The sequence below is a fragment of the Antechinus flavipes genome, chromosome 3, assembly GCF_016432865.1.
Source record: "Antechinus flavipes isolate AdamAnt ecotype Samford, QLD, Australia chromosome 3, AdamAnt_v2, whole genome shotgun sequence".
Classification (NCBI taxonomy): Eukaryota; Metazoa; Chordata; class Mammalia; order Dasyuromorphia; family Dasyuridae; genus Antechinus; species Antechinus flavipes.
Window position 1 is genome coordinate 627,911,512 of NC_067400.1, and position 23,475 is coordinate 627,934,986.

The 23,475-nt window shown below is 36.8% G+C and overlaps 2 protein-coding genes across 2 annotated transcripts in view; one reads left to right on the top strand and one right to left on the bottom strand.

Moving 5' to 3' along the window:
• LOC127556677 (vomeronasal type-1 receptor 1-like) overlaps positions 1-23,143 on the bottom strand; it is a 27,859-nt gene extending 4,716 nt beyond the window's left edge. Inside the window, exon 1 of the mRNA XM_051989973.1 lies at positions 20,019-23,143. Within this exon, the coding sequence (XP_051845933.1) occupies positions 21,214-22,146 (933 nt within the window). The 5' untranslated portion in view covers positions 22,147-23,143 and the 3' untranslated portion in view covers positions 20,019-21,213. The remainder of the gene's footprint in view (positions 1-20,018) is intronic.
• The window catches only part of LOC127557646 (uncharacterized), a 370,654-nt gene that overhangs the window by 81,268 nt on the left and 265,911 nt on the right, over positions 1-23,475 (top strand). The gene's annotated exons all lie outside the window — the stretch shown is intronic.

Genomic DNA, 23,475 nt, shown 5'->3' on the forward strand with positions numbered 1-23,475 from the left:
ATGGCCTTCCCTGGGCCCGGGGGTGCTTCCCGGCAGAGCCTCGGGCCAGAGCGGCACAAGGCGGCCCTGCACCGCTTTGCTGGCAGGGTTTTCCAAGGCAAGGAGCTGGGGACACTCTCCTTCCAAGGAGACATGGCGGGCATTCAGCCAAGGGGAGGACTCGGCCTTTCCCTGGTCCCCTTTCCCTTTCTCCTTCACAACCTTGCGGTTTCCCTGCTCCCCGTTCGGGGCGGGAGGCAGGGAGCCCGGGTGGCCCCGGTTCGGGGCCGAGGTAGCCAAGGAGCTGTCCCCAGGCCCCCCTGCTGCCGCACACAGGGGAGAGCCCTCTACAATCGGGAGCTCGCTTCCATTGGCGGCCCTGGATTGGAAGAGTTTCCGGCGCTGGGGCCGAGAGAACATTGGGACAATAAACCGTCGCTCAGGGGGACCCTTCATCACCGCAAAGATACAGAAAGAAAGAAAAAAAAAAAAAAAAAAAAAAAAAAAAAAAAAAAAAAAAAAAAAAAAAAAAAAAAAAAAAAAAAAAACTTACGTAGTAATTCGAGCCTAGAAAGCGCAGACACTCTGACCGATGGCGGACGGACTCGCTCTGCTTCCTCCACCAGCTGCTCCAAGTGCCTTCTGAAGCTCCAGGAGGTCTGGGGCCGGTACTTATATCCCTGGCTGTCAAGGACGCCCACGTAGCCTCTTGTCTCCTTCCGCGTCGGGACCAGAAAAAGGGCACAGAGGGGGATGGGGAGGAATGGGATCCCGAGAGGAGGACAGGGGGAGGGCGAGCCTTCATTTTAGAGACTTCTTTCTTTCTTTTTTTATACTTTATTTATTTTTATTATTATTCTTTTAAAAATAGTTAACTTTTTATTGACAGAACCCATGCCTGGCTAAGTTTTTACAACATTATCCCTTGCACTGGCTTCTGTTCCGACTTTTCCCCTCTCTTCCTCCACCCCCTCCCCCAGATGGCAAGGCAGTCCTATACATGTTAAACATGTCACAGTATATGCCAGATACAATATATGTGTGCAGACCCAAACAGTTCTCTTGTTGCACAGGGAGAATTGGATTCAGAAGGTAAAAATAACCCGGGAAGAAAAACAAAAATGCAAACAGTTTACATTCATTTCCCAGTGTTCTTTCTTTGGGTGTAGCTGCTTCTGTCCATCATTCATCAATTGAAACTGAGTTAGATCTCTTTGTCAAAGAAATCCACTTCCATCAGAATACATCCTCATACAGTATGGTTGTTGAAGTGTATTATGATCTCCTGGATCTGCTCATTTCACTTAGCATCAGTTCATTTAAGTCTCTCCAAGCCTCTCTGTATTCATCCTACTGGTCATTTCTTACAGAACAATAATGTTCCATAATATCCATATACCACAATTTACCCAACCATTCTCCAGTTGATGTGTATCCATTCATTTTCCAGTTTCTAGCCACTACAAACAGGGCTGCCACAAACATTTTGGCACATACAGGTCCCTTTCCCATCTTCAGTATCTCTTTGGGATATAAGCCCAGAAGTAGCAGTGCCCGATCAAAAGGTATGCACAGTTTGACAACTTTTGGGGCATAATTCCAGACTGCTCTCCAGAATGGTTGGATTCGTTCACAACTCCACCAACAATGCATCAGTGTCCTGGTTTTCCCACATCCCCTCCAACATTCCTCATCATTTTTTCCTGTTATCTTAGCCAATTTGACCAGATGGTCCTGGTAACTTGGAAAGTGAGAAAATCCACAGTGGAGAGAAAGTTTGTAGTGGTATCTCAGAGTTGTCTTAATTTGCATTTCTCTGATTAACAATGACTTGGAGCATATTTTCATGTGGCTAGGAACAGTTTCCATTTCTTTGTCTGAGAATTGTCTGTTCATATCCTTTGACCATTTATCAATTGGAGAATGGCTTGATTTCTTACAAATTAGAGTCAATTCTCTCTATATTTTGGAAATGAGGCCTTTATCAGAACCTTGGACTGTAAAAATGTTTTCCCAGTTTATTGCTTCCTTTCTAATCTTGTCTGCATTAATTTTGTTTGTACGAAAAATTTTCAATTTGATATAATCAAAATTTTCTGTTTTGTGATTAATAATTATCTCTAGTTCTTCTTTGTTCATAAATTCCTTCCTCTTCCACAGGTCTGAGAGGTAAACTCTCCTATGCTCTTCCAATTTATTTATAACCTCATTCTTTATGCCTAGGTCATGAATCCATTTTGACCTTATCTTGATGTATGGTGTTAAGTATGGATCAATGCCTAATTTTAGAGACTAATTTCAAGCCTCTGATGCTACTGGTACTCTTGGGCCATAGTTCACATATTGTCTACCTTTATTAGTGCCTGGAATATTAGCTACACATTTCCCAGTTTTCCAAAACAGTCTATGGTTTCTTTCTTACAACAAAATACAGGAGAATTCCAAGGACTTAGAGAAGGTTGTGAGTGTCCTCGATCACCTCCTCCTCCTCCACCTCCTCCTCCTCCTCCTCCTCCACCTCCTCCTCCTCCTCCACCACCACCACCACCACCACCACCACCACCATCACCTCCTCCTCCTCCACCTCCTCCTCCTCCACCTCCTCCTCCTCCACCTCCTCCTCCTCCTCCTCCTCCTCCACCTCCTCCTCCTCCTCCACCTCCTCCTCCTCCACCTCCTCCTCCTCCTCCTCCTCCTCCACCTCCTCCTCCTCCACCTCCTCCTCCTCCTCCTCCTCCTCCTCCACCTCCTCCTCCTCCTCCACCTCCTCCTCCTCCACCTCCTCCTCCTCCACCTCCTCCTCCTCCACCTCCTCCTCCTCCACCTCCTCCTCCTCCACCTCCTCCTCCTCCTCCTCCTCCTCCACCTCCTCCTCCTCCTCCACCTCCTCCTCCTCCACCTCCTCCTCCTCCTCCACCTCCTCCTCCTCCACCTCCTCCTCCTCCACCTCCTCCTCCTCCTCCTCCTCCTCCACCTCCTCCTCCTCCACCTCCTCCTCCTCCACCTCCTCCTCCTCCTCCACCTCCTCCTCCTCCTCCTCCTCCACCTCCTCCTCCTCCACCTCCTCCTCCTCCTCCACCTCCTCCTCCTCCACCTCCTCCTCCTCCACCTCCTCCTCCTCCTCCTCCTCCTCCTCCTCCTCCACCTCCTCCTCCTCTTCCTCCACCCCCTCCCCCAGATGGCAAGGCAGTCCTATACATGTTAAACATGTCACAGTATATGCCAGATACAATATATGTGTGCAGAACCAAACAGTTCTCTTGTTGCACAGGGAGAATTGGATTCAGAAGGTAAAAATAACCCGGGAAGAAAAACAAAAATGCAAACAGTTTACATTCATTTCCCAGTGTTCTTTCTTTGGGTGTAGCTGCTTCTGTCCATCATTCATCAATTGAAACTGAGTTAGATCTCTTTGTCAAAGAAATCCACTTCCATCAGAATACATCCTCATACAGTATGGTTGTTGAAGTGTATTATGATCTCCTGGATCTGCTCATTTCACTTAGCATCAGTTCATTTAAGTCTCTCCAAGCCTCTCTGTATTCATCCTACTGGTCATTTCTTACAGAACAATAATGTTCCATAATATCCATATACCACAATTTACCCAACCATTCTCCAGTTGATGTGTATCCATTCATTTTCCAGTTTCTAGCCACTACAAACAGGGCTGCCACAAACATTTTGGCACATACAGGTCCCTTTCCCATCTTCAGTATCTCTTTGGGATATAAGCCCAGAAGTAGCAGTGCCCGATCAAAAGGTATGCACAGTTTGACAACTTTTGGGGCATAATTCCAGACTGCTCTCCAGAATGGTTGGATTCGTTCACAACTCCACCAACAATGCATCAGTGTCCTGGTTTTCCCACATCCCCTCCAACATTCCTCATCATTTTTTCCTGTTATCTTAGCCAATTTGACCAGATGGTCCTGGTAACTTGGAAAGTGAGAAAATCCACAGTGGAGAGAAAGTTTGTAGTGGTATCTCAGAGTTGTCTTAATTTGCATTTCTCTGATTAACAATGACTTGGAGCATATTTTCATATGGCTAGGAACAGTTTCCATTTCTTTGTCTGAGAATTGTCTGTTCATATCCTTTGACCATTTATCAATTGGAGAATGGCTTGATTTCTTACAAATTAGAGTCAATTCTCTCTATATTTTGGAAATGAGGCCTTTATCAGAACCTTGGACTGTAAAAATGTTTTCCCAGTTTATTGCTTCCTTTCTAATCTTGTCTGCATTAATTTTGTTTGTACGAAAAATTTTCAATTTGATATAATCAAAATTTTCTGTTTTGTGATTAATAATTATCTCTAGTTCTTCTTTGTTCATAAATTCCTTCCTCTTCCACAGGTCTGAGAGGTAAACTCTCCTATGCTCTTCCAATTTATTTATAACCTCATTCTTTATGCCTAGGTCATGAATCCATTTTGACCTTATCTTGATGTATGGTGTTAAGTATGGATCAATGCCTAATTTTAGAGACTAATTTCAAGCCTCTGATGCTACTGGTACTCTTGGGCCATAGTTCACATATTGTCTACCTTTATTAGTGCCTGGAATATTAGCTACACATTTCCCAGTTTTCCAAAACAGTCTATGGTTTCTTTCTTACAACAAAATACAGGAGAATTCCAAGGACTTAGAGAAGGTTGTGAGTGTCCTCGATCCAGTTGCTCCTGTACTATTGTTTAATAAGGTCTGAATTTTATGGCTAGCTCAGGGCCACTGTTCTATCCACACTGGTGTATGACTTTTCCATTGAATGGGAGCAGGTGAGAGTGCAGGAACAGCAGCTCTGCCTAAAAAGCCTAAGTCCTCATTTGTAATCCTAACTGTTGTAAGATGTCTTTTAGCCACAGATTGATGGGGATCTTTTCAACTCCTGTTTCACCTTCAAATGTCCATCTCAAAGGGGTAGCACTCACTTCAGCTGCTATTGATCCTCCTACACCAGACATGTAGTCTACCTTAATCTTTGGCTAGTGACTGGACCACTTGGCACCCCTAATGACTGTATGATCTGTGCCTGTGTCTACCAACCCTTCTAATGGTATGCCACTTATATAGATAGAGAGTATAGTACATTCAGTTTTAACTACTCCTCCTCCTCCTCCTCCTCCTCCTCCTCCTCCTCCTCCTCCTCCTCCTCCTCCTCCTCCTCCTCCTCCTCCTCCTCCTCCACCTCCTCCTCCTCCTCCTCCTCCTCCTCCTCCTCCTCCTCCTCCTCCTCCTCCACCTCCTCCTCCTCCTCCTCCTCCTCCTCCTCCTCCTCCTCCTCCTCCTCCTCCTCCTCCTCCTCCTCCTCCACCTCCTCCTCCTCCTCCTCCTCCTCCTCCTCCTCCTCCTCCTCCTCCTCCTCCTCCTCCTCCTCCTCCTCCTCCTCCTCCTCCTCCTCCTCCTCCTCCTCCTCCTCCTCCTCCTCCTCCTCCTCCTCCTCCTCCTCCTCCTCCTCCTCCTCCTCCTCCTCCTCCTCTTCCTCCACCCCCTCCCCCAGATGGCAAGGCAGTCCTATACATGTTAAACATGTCACAGTATATGCCAGATACAATATATGTGTGCAGAACCAAACAGTTCTCTTGTTGCACAGGGAGAATTGGATTCAGAAGGTAAAAATAACCCGGGAAGAAAAACAAAAATGCAAACAGTTTACATTCATTTCCCAGTGTTCTTTCTTTGGGTGTAGCTGCTTCTGTCCATCATTCATCAATTGAAACTGAGTTAGATCTCTTTGTCAAAGAAATCCACTTCCATCAGAATACATCCTCATACAGTATGGTTGTTGAAGTGTATTATGATCTCCTGGATCTGCTCATTTCACTTAGCATCAGTTCATTTAAGTCTCTCCAAGCCTCTCTGTATTCATCCTACTGGTCATTTCTTACAGAACAATAATGTTCCATAATATCCATATACCACAATTTACCCAACCATTCTCCAGTTGATGTGTATCCATTCATTTTCCAGTTTCTAGCCACTACAAACAGGGCTGCCACAAACATTTTGGCACATACAGGTCCCTTTCCCATCTTCAGTATCTCTTTGGGATATAAGCCCAGAAGTAGCAGTGCCCGATCAAAAGGTATGCACAGTTTGACAACTTTTGGGGCATAATTCCAGACTGCTCTCCAGAATGGTTGGATTCGTTCACAACTCCACCAACAATGCATCAGTGTCCTGGTTTTCCCACATCCCCTCCAACATTCCTCATCATTTTTTCCTGTTATCTTAGCCAATTTGACCAGATGGTCCTGGTAACTTGGAAAGTGAGAAAATCCACAGTGGAGAGAAAGTTTGTAGTGGTATCTCAGAGTTGTCTTAATTTGCATTTCTCTGATTAACAATGACTTGGAGCATATTTTCATATGGCTAGGAACAGTTTCCATTTCTTTGTCTGAGAATTGTCTGTTCATATCCTTTGACCATTTATCAATTGGAGAATGGCTTGATTTCTTACAAATTAGAGTCAATTCTCTCTATATTTTGGAAATGAGGCCTTTATCAGAACCTTGGACTGTAAAAATGTTTTCCCAGTTTATTGCTTCCTTTCTAATCTTGTCTGCATTAATTTTGTTTGTACGAAAAATTTTCAATTTGATATAATCAAAATTTTCTGTTTTGTGATTAATAATTATCTCTAGTTCTTCTTTGTTCATAAATTCCTTCCTCTTCCACAGGTCTGAGAGGTAAACTCTCCTATGCTCTTCCAATTTATTTATAACCTCATTCTTTATGCCTAGGTCATGAATCCATTTTGACCTTATCTTGATGTATGGTGTTAAGTATGGATCAATGCCTAATTTTAGAGACTAATTTCAAGCCTCTGATGCTACTGGTACTCTTGGGCCATAGTTCACATATTGTCTACCTTTATTAGTGCCTGGAATATTAGCTACACATTTCCCAGTTTTCCAAAACAGTCTATGGTTTCTTTCTTACAACAAAATACAGGAGAATTCCAAGGACTTAGAGAAGGTTGTGAGTGTCCTCGATCCAGTTGCTCCTGTACTATTGTTTAATAAGGTCTGAATTTTATGGCTAGCTCAGGGCCACTGTTCTATCCACACTGGTGTATGACTTTTCCATTGAATGGGAGCAGGTGAGAGTGCAGGAACAGCAGCTCTGCCTAAAAAGCCTAAGTCCTCATTTGTAATCCTAACTGTTGTAAGATGTCTTTTAGCCACAGATTGATGGGGATCTTTTCAACTCCTGTTTCACCTTCAAATGTCCATCTCAAAGGGGTAGCACTCACTTCAGCTGCTATTGATCCTCCTACACCAGACATGTAGTCTACCTTAATCTTTGGCTAGTGACTGGACCACTTGGCACCCCTAATGACTGTATGATCTGTGCCTGTGTCTACCAACCCTTCTAATGGTATGCCACTTATATAGATAGAGAGTATAGTACATTCAGTTTTAACTACTGCAGTCCAGAATATTCATGGATTCTGTTCCTGGCAGTCAAAATCTGGGCAAATATCACCAGATTGTCAATGAGGAGATGAGTGACAAAACACCAGCAGCATAAGCTGACTCTGTGACTAGATTGCAACCATAAGGGTAAAATTGCAGAGCAAGAATGAATACATATGGTTCATTTTGCTGTGTAAAGTAAATGGGATATAATAAACCTCTTTATTGCTAACTCCATAGAATAAACAAAACATTTATTATTTTTGTTGGCATCTGTGAATATGGTAAGACCTGAAAGTGACTTCTGAGAAGGTTTAGTTTCCAAAGTCCATGGCCAAGATGTATGTATGTGAGACACAAAGGTGATTCATGATGGAGATTTAGAGCATAAGTTAACAAGCATTGCCATTCAGGGAATGCTTGCAAAAAGGAATCAGTTTGGGTTTGAGTATATGGAATATATAGAATATGAGGTATAAACCCTGAAAGTTGTAGGACTCTCCTTATGGCCTTTTAGTCATATTTACTGCCAATATAGGATAAATGACTAAATGATGTACAGGCTGAGCCTGGGAAGGAAACCATTCCAGAATCCCTTGTTTTTTTGATGAATAACTGCAGTTGGGTTTTCTAAGTCTCTTCTAATAATAGTTTGAATAAGTGCCATCTCTACTGCCTTCAAGAGCCTCTTTTGCATCTGGAGTTAGTTGTCATCTTCTGGAGTTACTTCAGGCTGATAAAGGGAGTAGAGCAGGCCCTGCCTAGCAGAGTCCAGACTGCAGAGGGGAAATGTGTGACTTGAAGATGATGGCAGCGGTATGCAGGGCCTTCTGAGATTCAGAATCAGGTAGGAGTTGGTATTCAGGTTGAACAAGAGTTTGGAAGTTGATGTCCTGGAGCCTAGAAGAGACAAAGCTCAACAAAGGTTGATAGATGATTCCACTTTTGTTGTTTATGACTGGGGGCAATTCCCTAATTGCCTAAAACAACCTTGGTACACAGGAACTTTCCAGTACATAGGCAAGGCAATAAGTTGTCAAATGAGAAGTAACTTCTTTTTGCTAGGACCTACCAACAGGCCTAATGTCTGATGTCCCTCTCTTTGTGGCACGAGAGTGGAGAAAAGTGCAAGGATGGAGACAGGAGAGATGGAGACCTTTCTTAGGACAGGGAGTTCCTCCCTCTGTCCAATTGTTAGCAACTATTAGCAACTCCATAAATATACTGGAAAAAAATTTGTATGACGCCTAGTCATTTAAAAAAATCTAAACTATATTTAAAAAAGCACACAAATGAAGACATAAAGGATTTTATGCTAAAATCATTCTTAAAACTTTTGCTTTAAAAAAATTATAAGTACCAGAAGATGACAGTATCACTATAGGATAGGTTTAATACTAAATTTTGAGAGAAAAAAAGAAAACTAAAAAGTAGTAACTGTTTTTTAAGAAGCTCCCAGTCTACTGAGGTAAAAATTAGAAAACAACTTAGGAGAAATTAGATATAGAAATAGTAAGACATAATATATATATATATATAGTATATTATATATAGTAAATAGAGGGAAAACATAGGTATTAACACAATCAGCAAAGGCTTCTTGACAAAGGTGGGAATTTAACTATGATCTGAAGTTATGAGAAATGAATATTAATACCCAATAAATTGTGAAGTGATTCAGAGCTCTTGGTGGGAATGGTAGTTTAGTTTCCACAGAGTTATCAAAATTGAATTAGAGAAATACAGAGAAATGAAACAAATTAGGAAATTGAAACAGAAGAATTGGAAATTAGATTGCTAGGATATGAATGAGGAAATAAAAATTAAAAGGGAAAAAGTAATGGGGGGGATCAGACTTGCAAATGTTTCTAAGCAGAGGTGGAGAATACTTACACTTGAGGATGTAGTTGTATTGATGAGATCAGAGGAGGAGACTTAGAAAAACATGAGAGAATTAGAATTTTCAGAGAGGATAGTATTCAGCCAATAGGGAAACAGAGTAAGAGCTTAACTATGTTCAAATAAAGAAGAAGCCATGGAAGCAATTGTGATGGAATCAGGTAGAGATTCACATTCACATGGGGAGAATATTCACTCTTAATAGGTTGTGACTTCTGGTACTCAACAAATGGGGCATCTAAAGAAGGACTTGCATTTTGGATATAAAAAAGGACAGGTATTGATTCCAAGTTTGATAGGATACTCATCTGCTGTTGTGTAAAGACTTTTAAATTCATCCTTCCCCAAATCCAATGAGTTATTTCTTCTACTTTCTTCTAAAGTCCTTTAAAAGTTCAGTTCTTCACAAGGAAAGTACTTATGAGATTGCAGTGACTCTCCTCAATGTCAGGCGGACTACACCCAACCTTATAAAGAATTTAATCTAAATTTGGGAAACCTGTACTGTTCTGCTCATGCTTGGGTAAGGTATACATTTTTTGAACTGATAGCCTGAAACTATGGTTAATATGATGTAGAGATACTATTCCTATCAAAAGATACTCAACCCTTCATTTTAATATAATCCACCTTCAATCACATTAACTAACTAGATTTGATTGCTATTTGATGGTCCGTGATCCATGAACTCTTCTGTAGCTTATATAAACGTGTCTGTTCACCAAATAACCACCCTATTACTAGTAACCTGCTGGCCTTATTCATACATGAATAAACTACCCAGACACTCTTGGACCCTTTTAAATGTCTGAAAAGGTAGGATAAACAATAGATGAGAAAAGAGAGTATTAACAGGAGAAAGACAAAGGTTTCAGAGGTTGCTCAAAGAAGAAAAGCCAGAGGCAATAAACATCAATCAGAGCAGCTCAGGAGAAGAGACAAACTGAAAGAACAAAGGGAAGAGAAAAGAAGAAGAAAGAAGAGGAGACAAAGAGCAGAGAATGGAGGGTGAAAAAAAAAAACAAAACAATTTTCATTCTCACCAGAAAGACAGAATTCTCAAAATCTAGAAAAAAGAGAAAAAGTCCAAAATATCAGAGAAGTGAGTTCAGGAGAGTGGGGTTTAGAAAAATGCTCCTCACAACAGGTGCGAATGAAACATCTAGGGTGCTCTAAAGGTAGGTACAACAGTTATGGATTGTTGAAAAATCACTTATGAGAGATGAGATCATGAAGTAGGGGAGAAAATATCAATAAAGACAGGGATACAAATAGGATTGAAAGGAAAAATTCCAAGACCTGCTCGACAGCCTTTTCAAGGTATCTTCCTTGTCCCCTGCAGACAGGGACTGAACAACACTCTAACTCTATTTTTTTTTCCTGGAAGAATATTTTCTGCTTCTAAGTCCCAAGATATAAAACTGAGATAGAAGACACTCACCTGATTGTTCTCTGCTTCTAGGATGAAAGAAAGGGCTGAGTCAAACAAATTGCATCACTTTGTACTTGTGTGTGCATATGTGATGGCTCAGGCAGATCCCAGTTATAAGGACTGCATCATCTGAGCCCATTTATCTCCACAGGTGGGATTATTATGTCATGGGCAGCACCAATGACATTAGTCTGCCAAGGGAAAAAGGGACATGTTTAAAAAAGTAAAGTTTTGCTCCAGCTGAAAAAGCTTTCAAGTATTCCCACTAATTGACAATCTCCCATCTTCAATTAGTAATGAATAATTATGAGGATCAAGTCATTAGCAAAACTCCAAGAGAAGAGGAACTTTCTTGAGCTCCAGGAGAGCAGAGATGTACTTGTTAAAGATGCTGTCACAGGCAAAGCAGGCAGAATTAATACCTTCATTTGGTATTTTGTGGTAATTAGTATGAATATGGCACAACAATATAAATAGTAAAAAAAAAAGTAAAAATCTACATTTGGATACTTAATTTTTTCAAAATAAGGACTGGGTTAAAGAAAAATAATATGAACAATAATAGCATATATTAATGAACATATAAATGAAACAGAACAACCAGAAAAACAGCAAAAATAAAAAAATAACATTGTAAGTGTAGTCACACATTAGAAAGGTATAGAATATCAGGAAAATTAATACATTTTTCATGGAGCTATAAATTAATAATAATTAAAATAATATAAGATACCATATAATAAAATAGCTAGCATATATATATATATATATATATATATATATATATATATATATATATATACTATAATGTTTCAGGCAGCATGCTAAATAATATTAATTGATAATTAACAGATAATATTGCTATCTCCTTGGATTCTAAAAACCACACCTGGATGTAAAAATCTCTTTGTTATTCTCATTTTTAGAGTTGAGGAAACTGGACCAAACTCAGGGTAACTAATTTGGTAAAGGATATAGAACTGGTGAGAATTCAGACCCCACAGGCTTTTGCACTTGAAGAGTTTTGGCCAAACTGGCTGTTGGGGCCCAAGCAAACTTGTGCAGCCTGGAACCATGGTCTTTAAACCACTAGAAAGGAAAGGGGGAAAACTTGATACAGAAGTGACTGTGGGTGAAAGCCCATAACATGTCCATTGATCTGCCATTGAAATGCAGCCTTACTTTCAGTAGTACTGGAAGTAAAGAAGGCATGCTGAATGATTTTGGGGTCAGCAAAGCATCAGTTCTAGGAGTTTTCCTAAATAAATAAATGGGTTTTTCTTTTGGATTCTAATTGTCCTAGACTATGGAACAACAGAAGCTATTTTATCTTTGCAGAATAATTTCTGTTTTGTAGAGATTTGTGAGGTCTTAAGGATCCGATAAAATATGTACACTATCATCTTGTTGGAATGGAGAACTTTTGAGCATTTCTGATAAAAAGGAAACAAATGTGTAAACATTTTTGAAAGAAAACTCTCAAGATGATTGAGACCTATGAATATAAATGATTTGTGTCAATATAAATAGTATAGGGAAAAAATTATTTCAAGACTTCAATATCCTTAAAAATTATTGAAGAATAAAGATCTAGACAATAAAACAAATCCATATCATGTCTTGTAGAGGGCAAGAACTCTGGAGAAGTATACTTGAAACATGGATACTTACAACAAGGTATTAATTCAGTAGAATTGATGAGATGATGGTTCTTTAATACACATATACTTAGTACTTAGCATGGTGATGCAGTGGTTCTCTAGTTCACACATACTGTAATGTGCAATCATACCAAGGTATTTAAGGGCTGAGAGGACTGGAAATGAGACATTACATTTTTGACCATCCTCCTGGTGGCTCTCCTGCCTCTTGCACTCCTGCACTAAGGTCCCAGAGATCCTCCAGAAAGCTAGCCCGAACATTACAATGTCCATTGTTTTGCAAATGAAGTGCAGCCTTGCTTCCAGTAACACTGAAAGTAGAAAAGACTTGCTGATCAATAAAGCATCAGTTCTAGGAGTTTTCCTAAATAAATAAATGGGTTTTTCTTTTGGATTCTAATTGTCCTAGACTATGGAACAACAGAAGCTATTTTATCTTTGCAGAATAATTTCTGTTTTGTAGAGATTTGTGAGGTCTTAAGGATCCGATAAAATATGTACACTATCATCTTGTTGGAATGGAGAACTTTTGAGCATTTCTGATAAAAAGGAAACAAATGTGTAAACATTTTTGAAAGAAAACTCTCAAGATGATTGAGACCTATGAATATAAATGATTTGTGTCAATATAAATAGTATAGGGAAAAAATTATTTCAAGACTTCAATATCCTTAAAAATTATTGAAGAATAAAGATCTAGACAATAAAACAAATTCATATCATGTCTTGTAGAGGGCAAGAACTCTGGAGAAGTATACTTGAAACATGGATACTTACAACAAGGTATTAATTCAGTAGAATTGATGAGATGATGGTTCTTTAATACACATATACTTAGTACTTAGCATGGTGATGCAGTGGTTCTCTAGTTCACACATACTGTAATGTGCAATCATACCAAGGTATTTAAGGGCTGAGAGGACTGGAAATGAGACATTACATTTTTGACCATCCTCCTGGTGGCTCTCCTGCCTCTTGCACTCCTGCACTAAGGTCCCAGAGATCCTCCAGAAAGCTAGCCCGAACATTACAATGTCCATTGTTTTGCAAATGAAGTGCAGCCTTGCTTCCAGTAACACTGAAAGTAGAAAAGACTTGCTGATCAATAAAGCATCAGTTCCTGGGGTTTCTTAAAACTTTCTTTTGAATTCTTTGTTTCTTCAGAAATTCTTCCTTTGTAAGAACAAAAGGTCAGGAATTTCAAAGAAACCAGGGGGAAAAAAAGAAAAATGTAATGGAAGGGATTCAGTAGGGTCACAGTTTAAATTATGCTATATTAAATTATATTATGTTAAATAATATACTTAAAATAAATCAAATTAAATACAATAAATATATTAATTAATATATACTATATTAAATTTGGTATTGTCATAGTTTAAATTATATTATAAGGTGAGGGCATCGTTGAAGTGTAAAATGGATAATTTTGCTTATTTTAAATTAAAAATTTCTTCTATAAATACATCAATATAGATAAGAATAGAAGAAATGCAGAAAATTAAGAAGAAACTACCATAGACAAACTTTCACATCTCATTGTGTTGAAATACCGCTAGGGTAAAGGATATGATAAGTTGGTTGATTAAGCAAAACAGTAAGAAAAACAGTATGTAAAGACTTATACCAATGGCGGAAGATGCTATCCACCTCCACAGAAAGACATGACAAATGAAAACATGGACAACGTGGTTTTACATAAATGTATGTGAGTGTGTGTATCTATGTTTATAGGTATCTATCTATCTATCTCTATCTCTTTCTCTATCTCTATCTCTAACTCTATCTATCTATCTACATATAACCACATGTAATTGTAGCCTTCTTTAGGTTACAGGGTAGGTAGGGAGAGAGAGGGGAAAAAGAAAATAAAAGTCACAGCAGAGAGCAAAAGAAAACCTAGAAGGAAACAAAGAAAAGCTGGAAAACTTTGAAAACGATATGTAGTATTTATTAGATAGGTTTTCTTGAAATGGAAATTTAGTATTATATATCAAAGACACAGAAATGTTTTTCCCCATTTCTTGTTTTGTATTTGTTAAAAATGAATTTAAAAATCACAAATAAAAAATCACCTAAAATTTATTCATTGTCCATTTAGATTCCTTCAGGCTTTTTCCTTCTCTCGTTGATATTGCTAGTATTTCTAACACATTAACTAGTAGATTATTTTCAAGTTTGATTGTTTTTTAATAAAAAATGCATATAATATTTTATCAAAAGTTTTTTCTTCATCTATTGATAGCATTTTTCTTACTTTTGTTATTGATATAATCAATAATGTTATACATTTTCCTTATGTGAAAATTTCCTAGTATAAATCATACTAAATCACAATGTAAAAATCTTTGTAACATATTGTTGCAGTCTCCCAAGTAGTATTTTGTTTAGAATTTTTACATACATATTCATTAATGGAATTAGCCTATAATTTTCCTTTTATCTTTTTCATTTTCCTGGTTAAAGCATCAGTAGTAAATTTGTTTCACAATAGGAATTTGGTAGAAATTTACTGGCATACAATTGTATCAAATAACTTTCTAGAATTGCTCTGATTTCATCTTCATTAATAGCATATTCACTCTCTGCATTTAAAAAAACCTATATTTATTCTTTTAAAAATCTTTATCTCTTTTATTATGAACTTAAGAATTGAACATAAAAATTTAAAAATAAGAATGTATCTTAAAGTGTAAACATTTATTACATATAGCTTTTTAAATTACAAATTAAATTTAAAAAGTAGTCTCTCTCTTCCACAATTCTGCTTCCTGTAGTCTCATTATCTGTGCTTTAGGCTTTTTAATGTAGGATCCATATATAAATAAACACATATACACATATGTAACATTACCTTATATAATTGAGTTTTGATATAATCTATTTCCTTTGAAAATGTTATATTTTTGAAAATGTTTTCTCATAGTCCATAGGCTTTACTCATCTTTGACAGAAGTCTGCAACATACAAACACACACACACATACACACACACACACACACACACACACACACACACGGACCTGACTTGTATAATGTTTCAATTCTTCAATCATTTTTGTTGTGCCCAAATCTGAGATCCCATTTGACTTTTGCTTAGCAATGAAAGGGTCGTGGTTTGCCATTTTCTCTCCTCATTTTGTAGTTGAGGAAACTGAGGCAAACAGAGTCAAGTGATTTGCCCAGGATCACACAGCAAGTGATTGTCTGAGGTGAGATTTGTACTCAGGAAAATGAATCTTCCTGCCTCTAAGTCTGGCCATCTCAGTATACTCTTTAATTGTAAAAATAATTTACTTAGATGCTCCTGAAAAGTACATTTTAAACTTATTGCACTGGGAAACTACATTTCCAGAGGAAGGCCCTATTCTTAGGATTATATCATTTTATAGGATAATTCTGTGATTTTATTGCAGACACAGTCATCATTATGCAGTAAATTGTTTTTCTTTCAGGAATTTGGATACATTTTATGTTGACCATAACTGACGGGAAGGGTGCAGAGTGAAGTAGGAAGCTATGTTTTGAATTAGCCTGGTTTATTTTCAACTTATTATTACTGTCTCAGGACTATTCCCCAGAAACCTAAAATATAATGTATAGTGATAATATGGTATATGTCTGCCTGGGACACATCTCTACACTTTCAGAAGCAATTATCATTACTCAGTAAATTGTTTTTTGTCATGATTTTGGATAAATTTCATGTTGACTATAACTATAGTTATATCTATATCTATATCTATGTATATATATATATATATATATATATATATATATATATATATATATATATATATATATATATATATATATATATATATATATATATATATATATATATATATATATATATATATGTATATATGAAACAGAAGGGACTAAAACTGAAGACTATAACTGCAGAGTGAAGTAGAGAGCTATGATTTTAATTGATCTGGTTTATTTTCCATTGACTGCTATTGCTTCAGGACTATTCCCCAAAAGCCTAAAAAAAATGTATAGGGAAAATATGGTATATGTTTGCTTGTGACGAACCTCTACACTTTCATATTTAACCACACTTTAGAGATCAACTCATCACTTTATTTTAAGAGTGCAATATATAACACTTTCTTGATATAACTGCCATTTTGATTAACTCTCAAAGAATTTTTTATTTTACATTTGTGAAAAACAAGCATTTCTTTAACATAGTACAATAAAAAATCATTTTTAATATTAGTGATTTGTTTTTATTCCTTACTTTAAAAAATTAAACAATTATTTATTTTTTTCATAAAATCATCTTCTAGTTCTCTTTATTAATTCAATTGTTTTATTACACACAATTTTTATTATCCTTATAAATCTCATTTAATTTTTAAGAATTCTGATTTAATATTTAATTGGGATTTTTAATTTGTTCTTTGTCTAGAGGTTTTATTTTTAAATTATGTATCCAAATCATTGGTCTGCTCTTTATCTATTTTATTGTTATAAATATTTAGAGAGATAAATTTTCCTTGCATTACTGATATTACTGCTTAAGCTATCTCATTTTTGTCATTTTCTTTAATGAAATTATTGAATGTGTTCTTTGACCATTCATTTTTTAAGCTTATTGTTTAGTTTTCAATTGATTTTTAACCTGCATTTCTTTTTATGGAGAAGACAAGCAACAAGCTCTACATCTTTCCAATATAAATGTAGCCTATTGTTCAGAGGGTCATTTTTATGACTTCCTTCATTGGTGGAAATTGCACAATGAACCCCGCCTATGTGAAGGGAGGAGCTGATTAGTACTAAAGACAAGAGAAAAGAGAGATCCTGGGGTTTTTTTTGGCGGGGGTGTGGGGGTGCTTCAATCTAGAAGAAAGAACGCAAGTTGTTTCAAACTCTCTTTAGACATCTGAGGGAGGAAAGTGACTGGGAGAAAACCACCATGTATAAGAGTTGATTCAGGGGTTTAGCCGAGTCTGGATCTGGGTTCCAGCCTGAGATCATGCTAGGACAGCTTGCATTGGAACTGCATACTGAATTCCCATCCTGGTGTCTGTTGAACTTCTAGTTTCCTTCAGCTGGAAAATATTCTACTCTGTCTTTTGGGGTGTTCTGATGCTCTAAAATTTTTTAGAGTTGTTATTTAAAGAAACTTGGAGCGGTTAACTCATGTTAAGTGAGTTCCTGCCTTTACTCTGACATATTGACTGTCCTTGATTTCTTGAAATGATTTCTCCAGGTTCCTTTTTTGTTCATGGCTTTCAAATAGTGTGATAATTCTTATCTTGTCTCTCCTGCATCTATTTTACAGTGTATTTCCAGTGTGATATTTTACATTTGCTTCTTTTTGTTTCATTTTTTAAAACTAATACTTGATGTCTCATAGAGTTCAATTCCATTTGTGTAATTCTATTTTTAATTAATTATTTTCTTCAGTTAGCTTTTTTACCTTTTTTTTTTTTAATTTGGGCAGTTGTATTTCTAAAGGAGTTGTTTTGTTGAGTGTGTATATATATATATATATATATATATATTTTCCCATTTTGCCAAATCTAATTTTATTTTTGGATAATGTTTTTCTATTTCACTAATTTATTTTAAGAAGTTCTTTTTTCAGTAAATATATGTGTGTTTATACATGTGTTATATATGCCTATTTCCCTTTTTTGCCAATAGTATTTTAAGGAGTTTTTTGGGAGCTGCTTTTGTCAAATAATAGGTTCTCATGCCAGAAACTGTAATCTTTGGGTTTGTTAAACCATAGTGGGTTACTATAGGTATGTCTTGTGTAACTGATTTATTCCACTGCTCACTTGCTATTCAATCAAGCAATGTGACCTGATTGATTGCCTGCTATGTCAGGAACAGGCTCTCTAAACTCTCTTAGAGTCTGGGTTCTTCTCCTGGTTTTCTGGGGCACTGGCTGCTTCTGACTTATTTGCATTAGATGGTATTCCTCTTTGACCCAAGTGATTTAGATTTTTCCCATCAGCCTTCTAAATTATTTTGGGTTAAATAAGTTTTTCACCTTGTTAGTCTTCTTGTTAGTTATGTCACTAGAGAATTCATTTTGAGGCATTATTTTAAAGTTTTCTGGAGATGAATTAAACAGAGTTCAGGTCACTTTGAACTTTAATTCAACAACTTGGCTTGATTCTTCTTTTCATAACAAATCTCTTTCACCAAGACAGTTTGAATTGTCTTATGATTTATCTTGTCGCTGCTAAATTTGAGCCCTTCTGTAATGGTTTAGAACATAGGCATAGAAGTTGCCAGTTCTCAACATTTTCAGTCTGAGGTTATTATCCCATCTATATCGTAAACAACTAAGAAAATAAGAACCTGTTCTTGTCATCTGCCTTTTCATAATTATATAATTATGCAGAAGATATCATCCTTGGAAATATTCAAAATGGTGTAAGAATAATGAAACTATTCCAAAGTTTGTGGTAACAAAATATAAACCTATTAATTAGTTCAAGGTTAAAAGAGAACATTCTAAGAGTTTCTTAGAGGAGAGCAAGTTAGGGAATATCTTATGTTAATTCAAAGAAAAATCAGTTTTATTTAGGTTTATTATTTAATTTGAGAGCAACACATATTTGTAGAGTGTGTCCTTTCTATAAGACACCTCTTTTTAACACTTTAAGGTGAACTGCTGTGTAATTTGGAATTACTTCAATTGCTTGTTCATTCCATCCCAGGTTTGTTTTCTTTTTTTGTTACTATTCTCATACAATTTATGATTTTTATTTAAATTCATTTATATATATGCATAAGTGTGTGTGTGTGTGTGTGTGTGTGTGTGTGTGTGTACTGTATATGAAGTGTTGTTATCTATGTTTTCTGTAAGTCTCATCCCCTTTAAAGGGAAGAATTAAATTAAATTAATTGGAGTTGCTGAGGTACAACTACACATCTCCCAGATTGCCTAAGATGACAGAAAAAGGTAATGCTGAATATTGGAGGGGATGTGGGAAAACTGAGACACTTACATTGCTAGTTGAGTTTTAAACTGATCCAAACATTCTAAACAATAGGAAGCTGTGTTCAAAGGACTACCAACCTGAAAAAAATATTTCTAGCAGCCCTTTTTGTAGTGGCAAAGAACTGGAAACTGAGGTGATGCCCATCAGTCGGGAAATGGCTGAATGGTATATCAATGTTATGGAATATTATTGTTCTAGAAGAAATGATCAACAGGATGATTTCATAGAGGCCTGGAAAGACTTACATGAACTGATGCTAAGTGAAGTCATTTGAACCATGGAAACACTGTACAACGCAACAATAGTATTATACAATGAACAATTCTGATGGACATGGCTCTTTTCATTCAGATGATTCAGACCACTGCCAGTGGTCTTGTGATGAAGAGAACCATCTGTACCCAAAGGAGACTGAGTGTGGATCACATCATATTTTTACTTTTATTGGTTGTTGCTTTATTGCATTTTGTTCTCTCTCTCTCTCTCTCTCTCTCTCTCTCTCTCTCTCTCTCTCTCTCTCTCTCTCTCTTTTGGTCTGACTTTACTTGTGCAACATGATAATTGTGGAAATGTATATGAAAGACTTGCACATGTTTAACATATATTGGAGTACTTGTCCTCTGGGGAAGAAGTTCAAGGAAGGAAGGGAGAAAAAACACTGGAACACAAGGATTTGCAAGGGGGAAGGCTGACAACTATCTTTACATGTGTTTTGAAAAAACTTTTAAAAAATAAAATAAAATTAGAATTAATTGGAGTTTTAAAAGAAAAAATGGAATTAATGAAAAAATTTAGACTTCTAAATAATTGGAAGAAAAAGTGAATAATTTTAGGAAAAAAAGATTAAATGATTATATATAAACTAAGAGATTTCAGAGTTCTACCTTTGCCGGTATTTTAAAATATTTGGCTTTTGATTTTTCAGCTAATATTGAATTATTTTAATATCATTGTAAAATTTGCTAACTTGCATCACAGAAGGTTAATTGTAATGGAGTCAATAATAATTTAGACATTCTTAACTATTTTTTGTAAACATTCAATCTTAAAGCAAAATGACTTATTTTACAATTTCAGATTCTCACAGCTTTTTTTTTAAGAACCTTCCTCTAATTTATTATTAGCACAGTTTTCACCAAGTCCACAGTTTAGATAAGGATAGAAAAGGACATTTTAGAACTTAAGTTCTCTAAAATTTCAAGGGAATTATGAGTTTGTAATTTAATTCTTATCTTATAGCTCTATTACTAAAAATATCAGAATCATAATGTTTGAGATGAGGTTATCTGGTTTTGAAGTGAAAATTGAGAGCTTCTACTAAGTTATTTTGAGATCTGTTTTATAATAGACTGTAGCAAGAACTTCTAAGACATTATAAATTATATGGAATCAGAGAAAAATATCTCTACTTGTAACATAATATATCTCTTATGCCAGTCCTGATGAGGGACAAGGTTCACAAAACTTTCTCCTCTCTTTACTCCAGATGTTTTCTACAATCTTTGTAGATTACAGGTAAAACAGAATATGTCCTTTATTTCATATGTAGAAGAAAATGATGGCCATCTCTCAGTTGTCCCTATACCAGTGTAAATTGGTTTTCTCAACATTCTCAATTCTATGACAAAAATAATTTCTAAAGGAGGAGAATATTTAATATACATTTCCGAAGGAGAGTTCAAAATAATCTGAAAGAGGTGAAATACGAAAGTTCACTATAAAAGGATCCAAAAAAATTCTAGACATAATGATCCTCATGATGAAAATGATTTTTACATTTAATGTTTCTTCTAATTTATAAGATATGTGACTCTTTTATCCTACTGCGCACTGACCTGCTCTCATTGTCTTTTTAATGATATCGCCTCTTAGGAGGAGAAATAGAATGTTGAACTAGGGAACATCCAGAAAAAGAATCTTGGGATCTTTTCTTTGTCCAGAGATAGTAGAAATGATGGAGAAGTTGGGAATCAGAACTGATAAGCACAAATGGACTGATGGCTGAGAAATTTGCAGCCAAGAGGGCTGATGTGGGAATCAACCAGCCATAATATTTATCAAAAATAAAGAGATAAAATGACAAAACAGAATTGATTGAGTAGAAGGATATATAGGTGCTCACCAACACTAAAATGGTGTAGGTGGCTTTAATCTCAGGAGATCTAATTGGCAAATGGTGGGAGCTGTGAATATGCTGGACTTGTCCATGGCGTCTTTGCCGGACAAGCACCAGATAGCCACTGGCTATGACCATAAATCCCAAATAAAGGAAATCAGGAATAGAGAACAAAATTATAAATACAGAGACTTTGAATGATGCTAGAGCAAATTGTGAACAGAATCCAGTATTCCATAGCCTCGTATTGTTACTTCTTTCTGTAAACTTCTGAATATTTCCCAACATATAGACATTTATTAGAATGTGTAGGATCCAGCAAAAAAGGCAAAAGGGAGCAATGTAATTTGAGGCTTGAGCTTTGAGTTTTGACCAAATGGAAAAAGTAAAAGGATTGATGGTGATAATCTGAAACCCACTCAGAAAGCAAGTGATAGTGAGAGAAACATTACGGGCCACTCGGTGGAGGAAATGAATCACATTACAGCCAACATGATCCAGGAAATATTTCATCCCCAAACCAATCATTGTCTGAGGGACTCCCTTGGAAATGAGCATGATGGAGCTGGCCAGAGACAAGTGGAAGAAAATGGAGTCTATGGACCGCAGCCTGTTGTCATTATAGAAAGTGATGGTATAACGACAAAGGAGAAAGACGTTTCCCAGCATTCCAGCTCCTGTCTGTATGAAGAAGACAATACCTAGAACTAAATCAAGGAAAACAAGTTTCTCACTGACTAAAGTAGAAATGTTTTAAGAGACAGATGCAAGAAATATAAAAAGGGTAGGAGGAAGGAAGGAACACAAAGGAAAGAAAAAGGAGGGAGGGAAGAGAGAGTAAAGGATGGGGATATTGAGGGATTAAAGAGGGAAGGAAGGAAGGGAGGAAAGTAGAGAAGGAGATAGGAAGGAAGGCCAGAAGAGAAGTGGGGAAGGATGAAGGGAAGGAAGGAAGGAAAGGAAGGAAAAGAGGAAGGAAAGTGGGAGGGAGGAAAGGAAAGAAAGCAGGAGGGAGGGATGGCAGAAAGAAATGTTCTCAGAGAAAGATGCAAGAAACAAACAAGGAAGGAAAGAGGGAAGAAAGAAAGGAAGAAAGAATGAGGAAAGAAAGAAACAGGGAAGAAGGAAGGAAGAGAGGAAGGAAAGAAGCAGTTTTCCAACATTATTCTAAAAGACAATTTTGAGAAATTAAAACAAATCATGATCAACTTGATTGTATTTCTTGAATTTTCCTTTGGTAGTGAGTAGAGGGCAAATACCTAAATACTAAAAAGTCATCTAGGCATAGCACCACTCTTTACTCAGACAAAGAAAAAATGAGGAAAAGATAGAAATAGATGGGGAAAGAGAAAGGGGAGAAAGGAAGAGAGAGAGATCTGGGTGTATTGTTGTGTATAGAAGGAAAATTGCTGTATAAAAAAACACATTAAGATATTTCAGATTATGACACATTGAAAAAACATAGAATTACAATTTGAAAATTTACATTTAACAGATAATACTTAAGTGAAAATACAGTCATGATACTTTTTAACTTCATAAATTTCTACATAAAGGAAAAGTGTCCACCTGTCTCTTTGCCTGCTTCTCTGTTGATTTTTGCTTGTCTCTTATTCTCTCTGACTCTTTCTCTGTATGTCTCTGGCTTTCTATCTGTGTGTGTGTGTGTGTGTGTCTGTCTGTCTCTGTCACTTTGTTTCTCTCTATCTCTCCTTTCTGTCTCTCTTTGTTCCTCTATCTACACACACACACACACACACACACACACACACACAATAGAATAAAGAAGAGAGATACAATTATATCATAAGCAATAGTTGAATCATTCATCTGAAAAGTTCTCATTCTTTCTACCCTTTTCATTTAGATTATAATAATGCAAGTAAAGGAATCCTGTCAAAATTATCCATCCATAATACAAACAGAAGTTGCTGATAGAAGATAATCCAGATGAAATAAAACAAAAAAGATATAGCCTTGATACTGATGGGGGTGAAC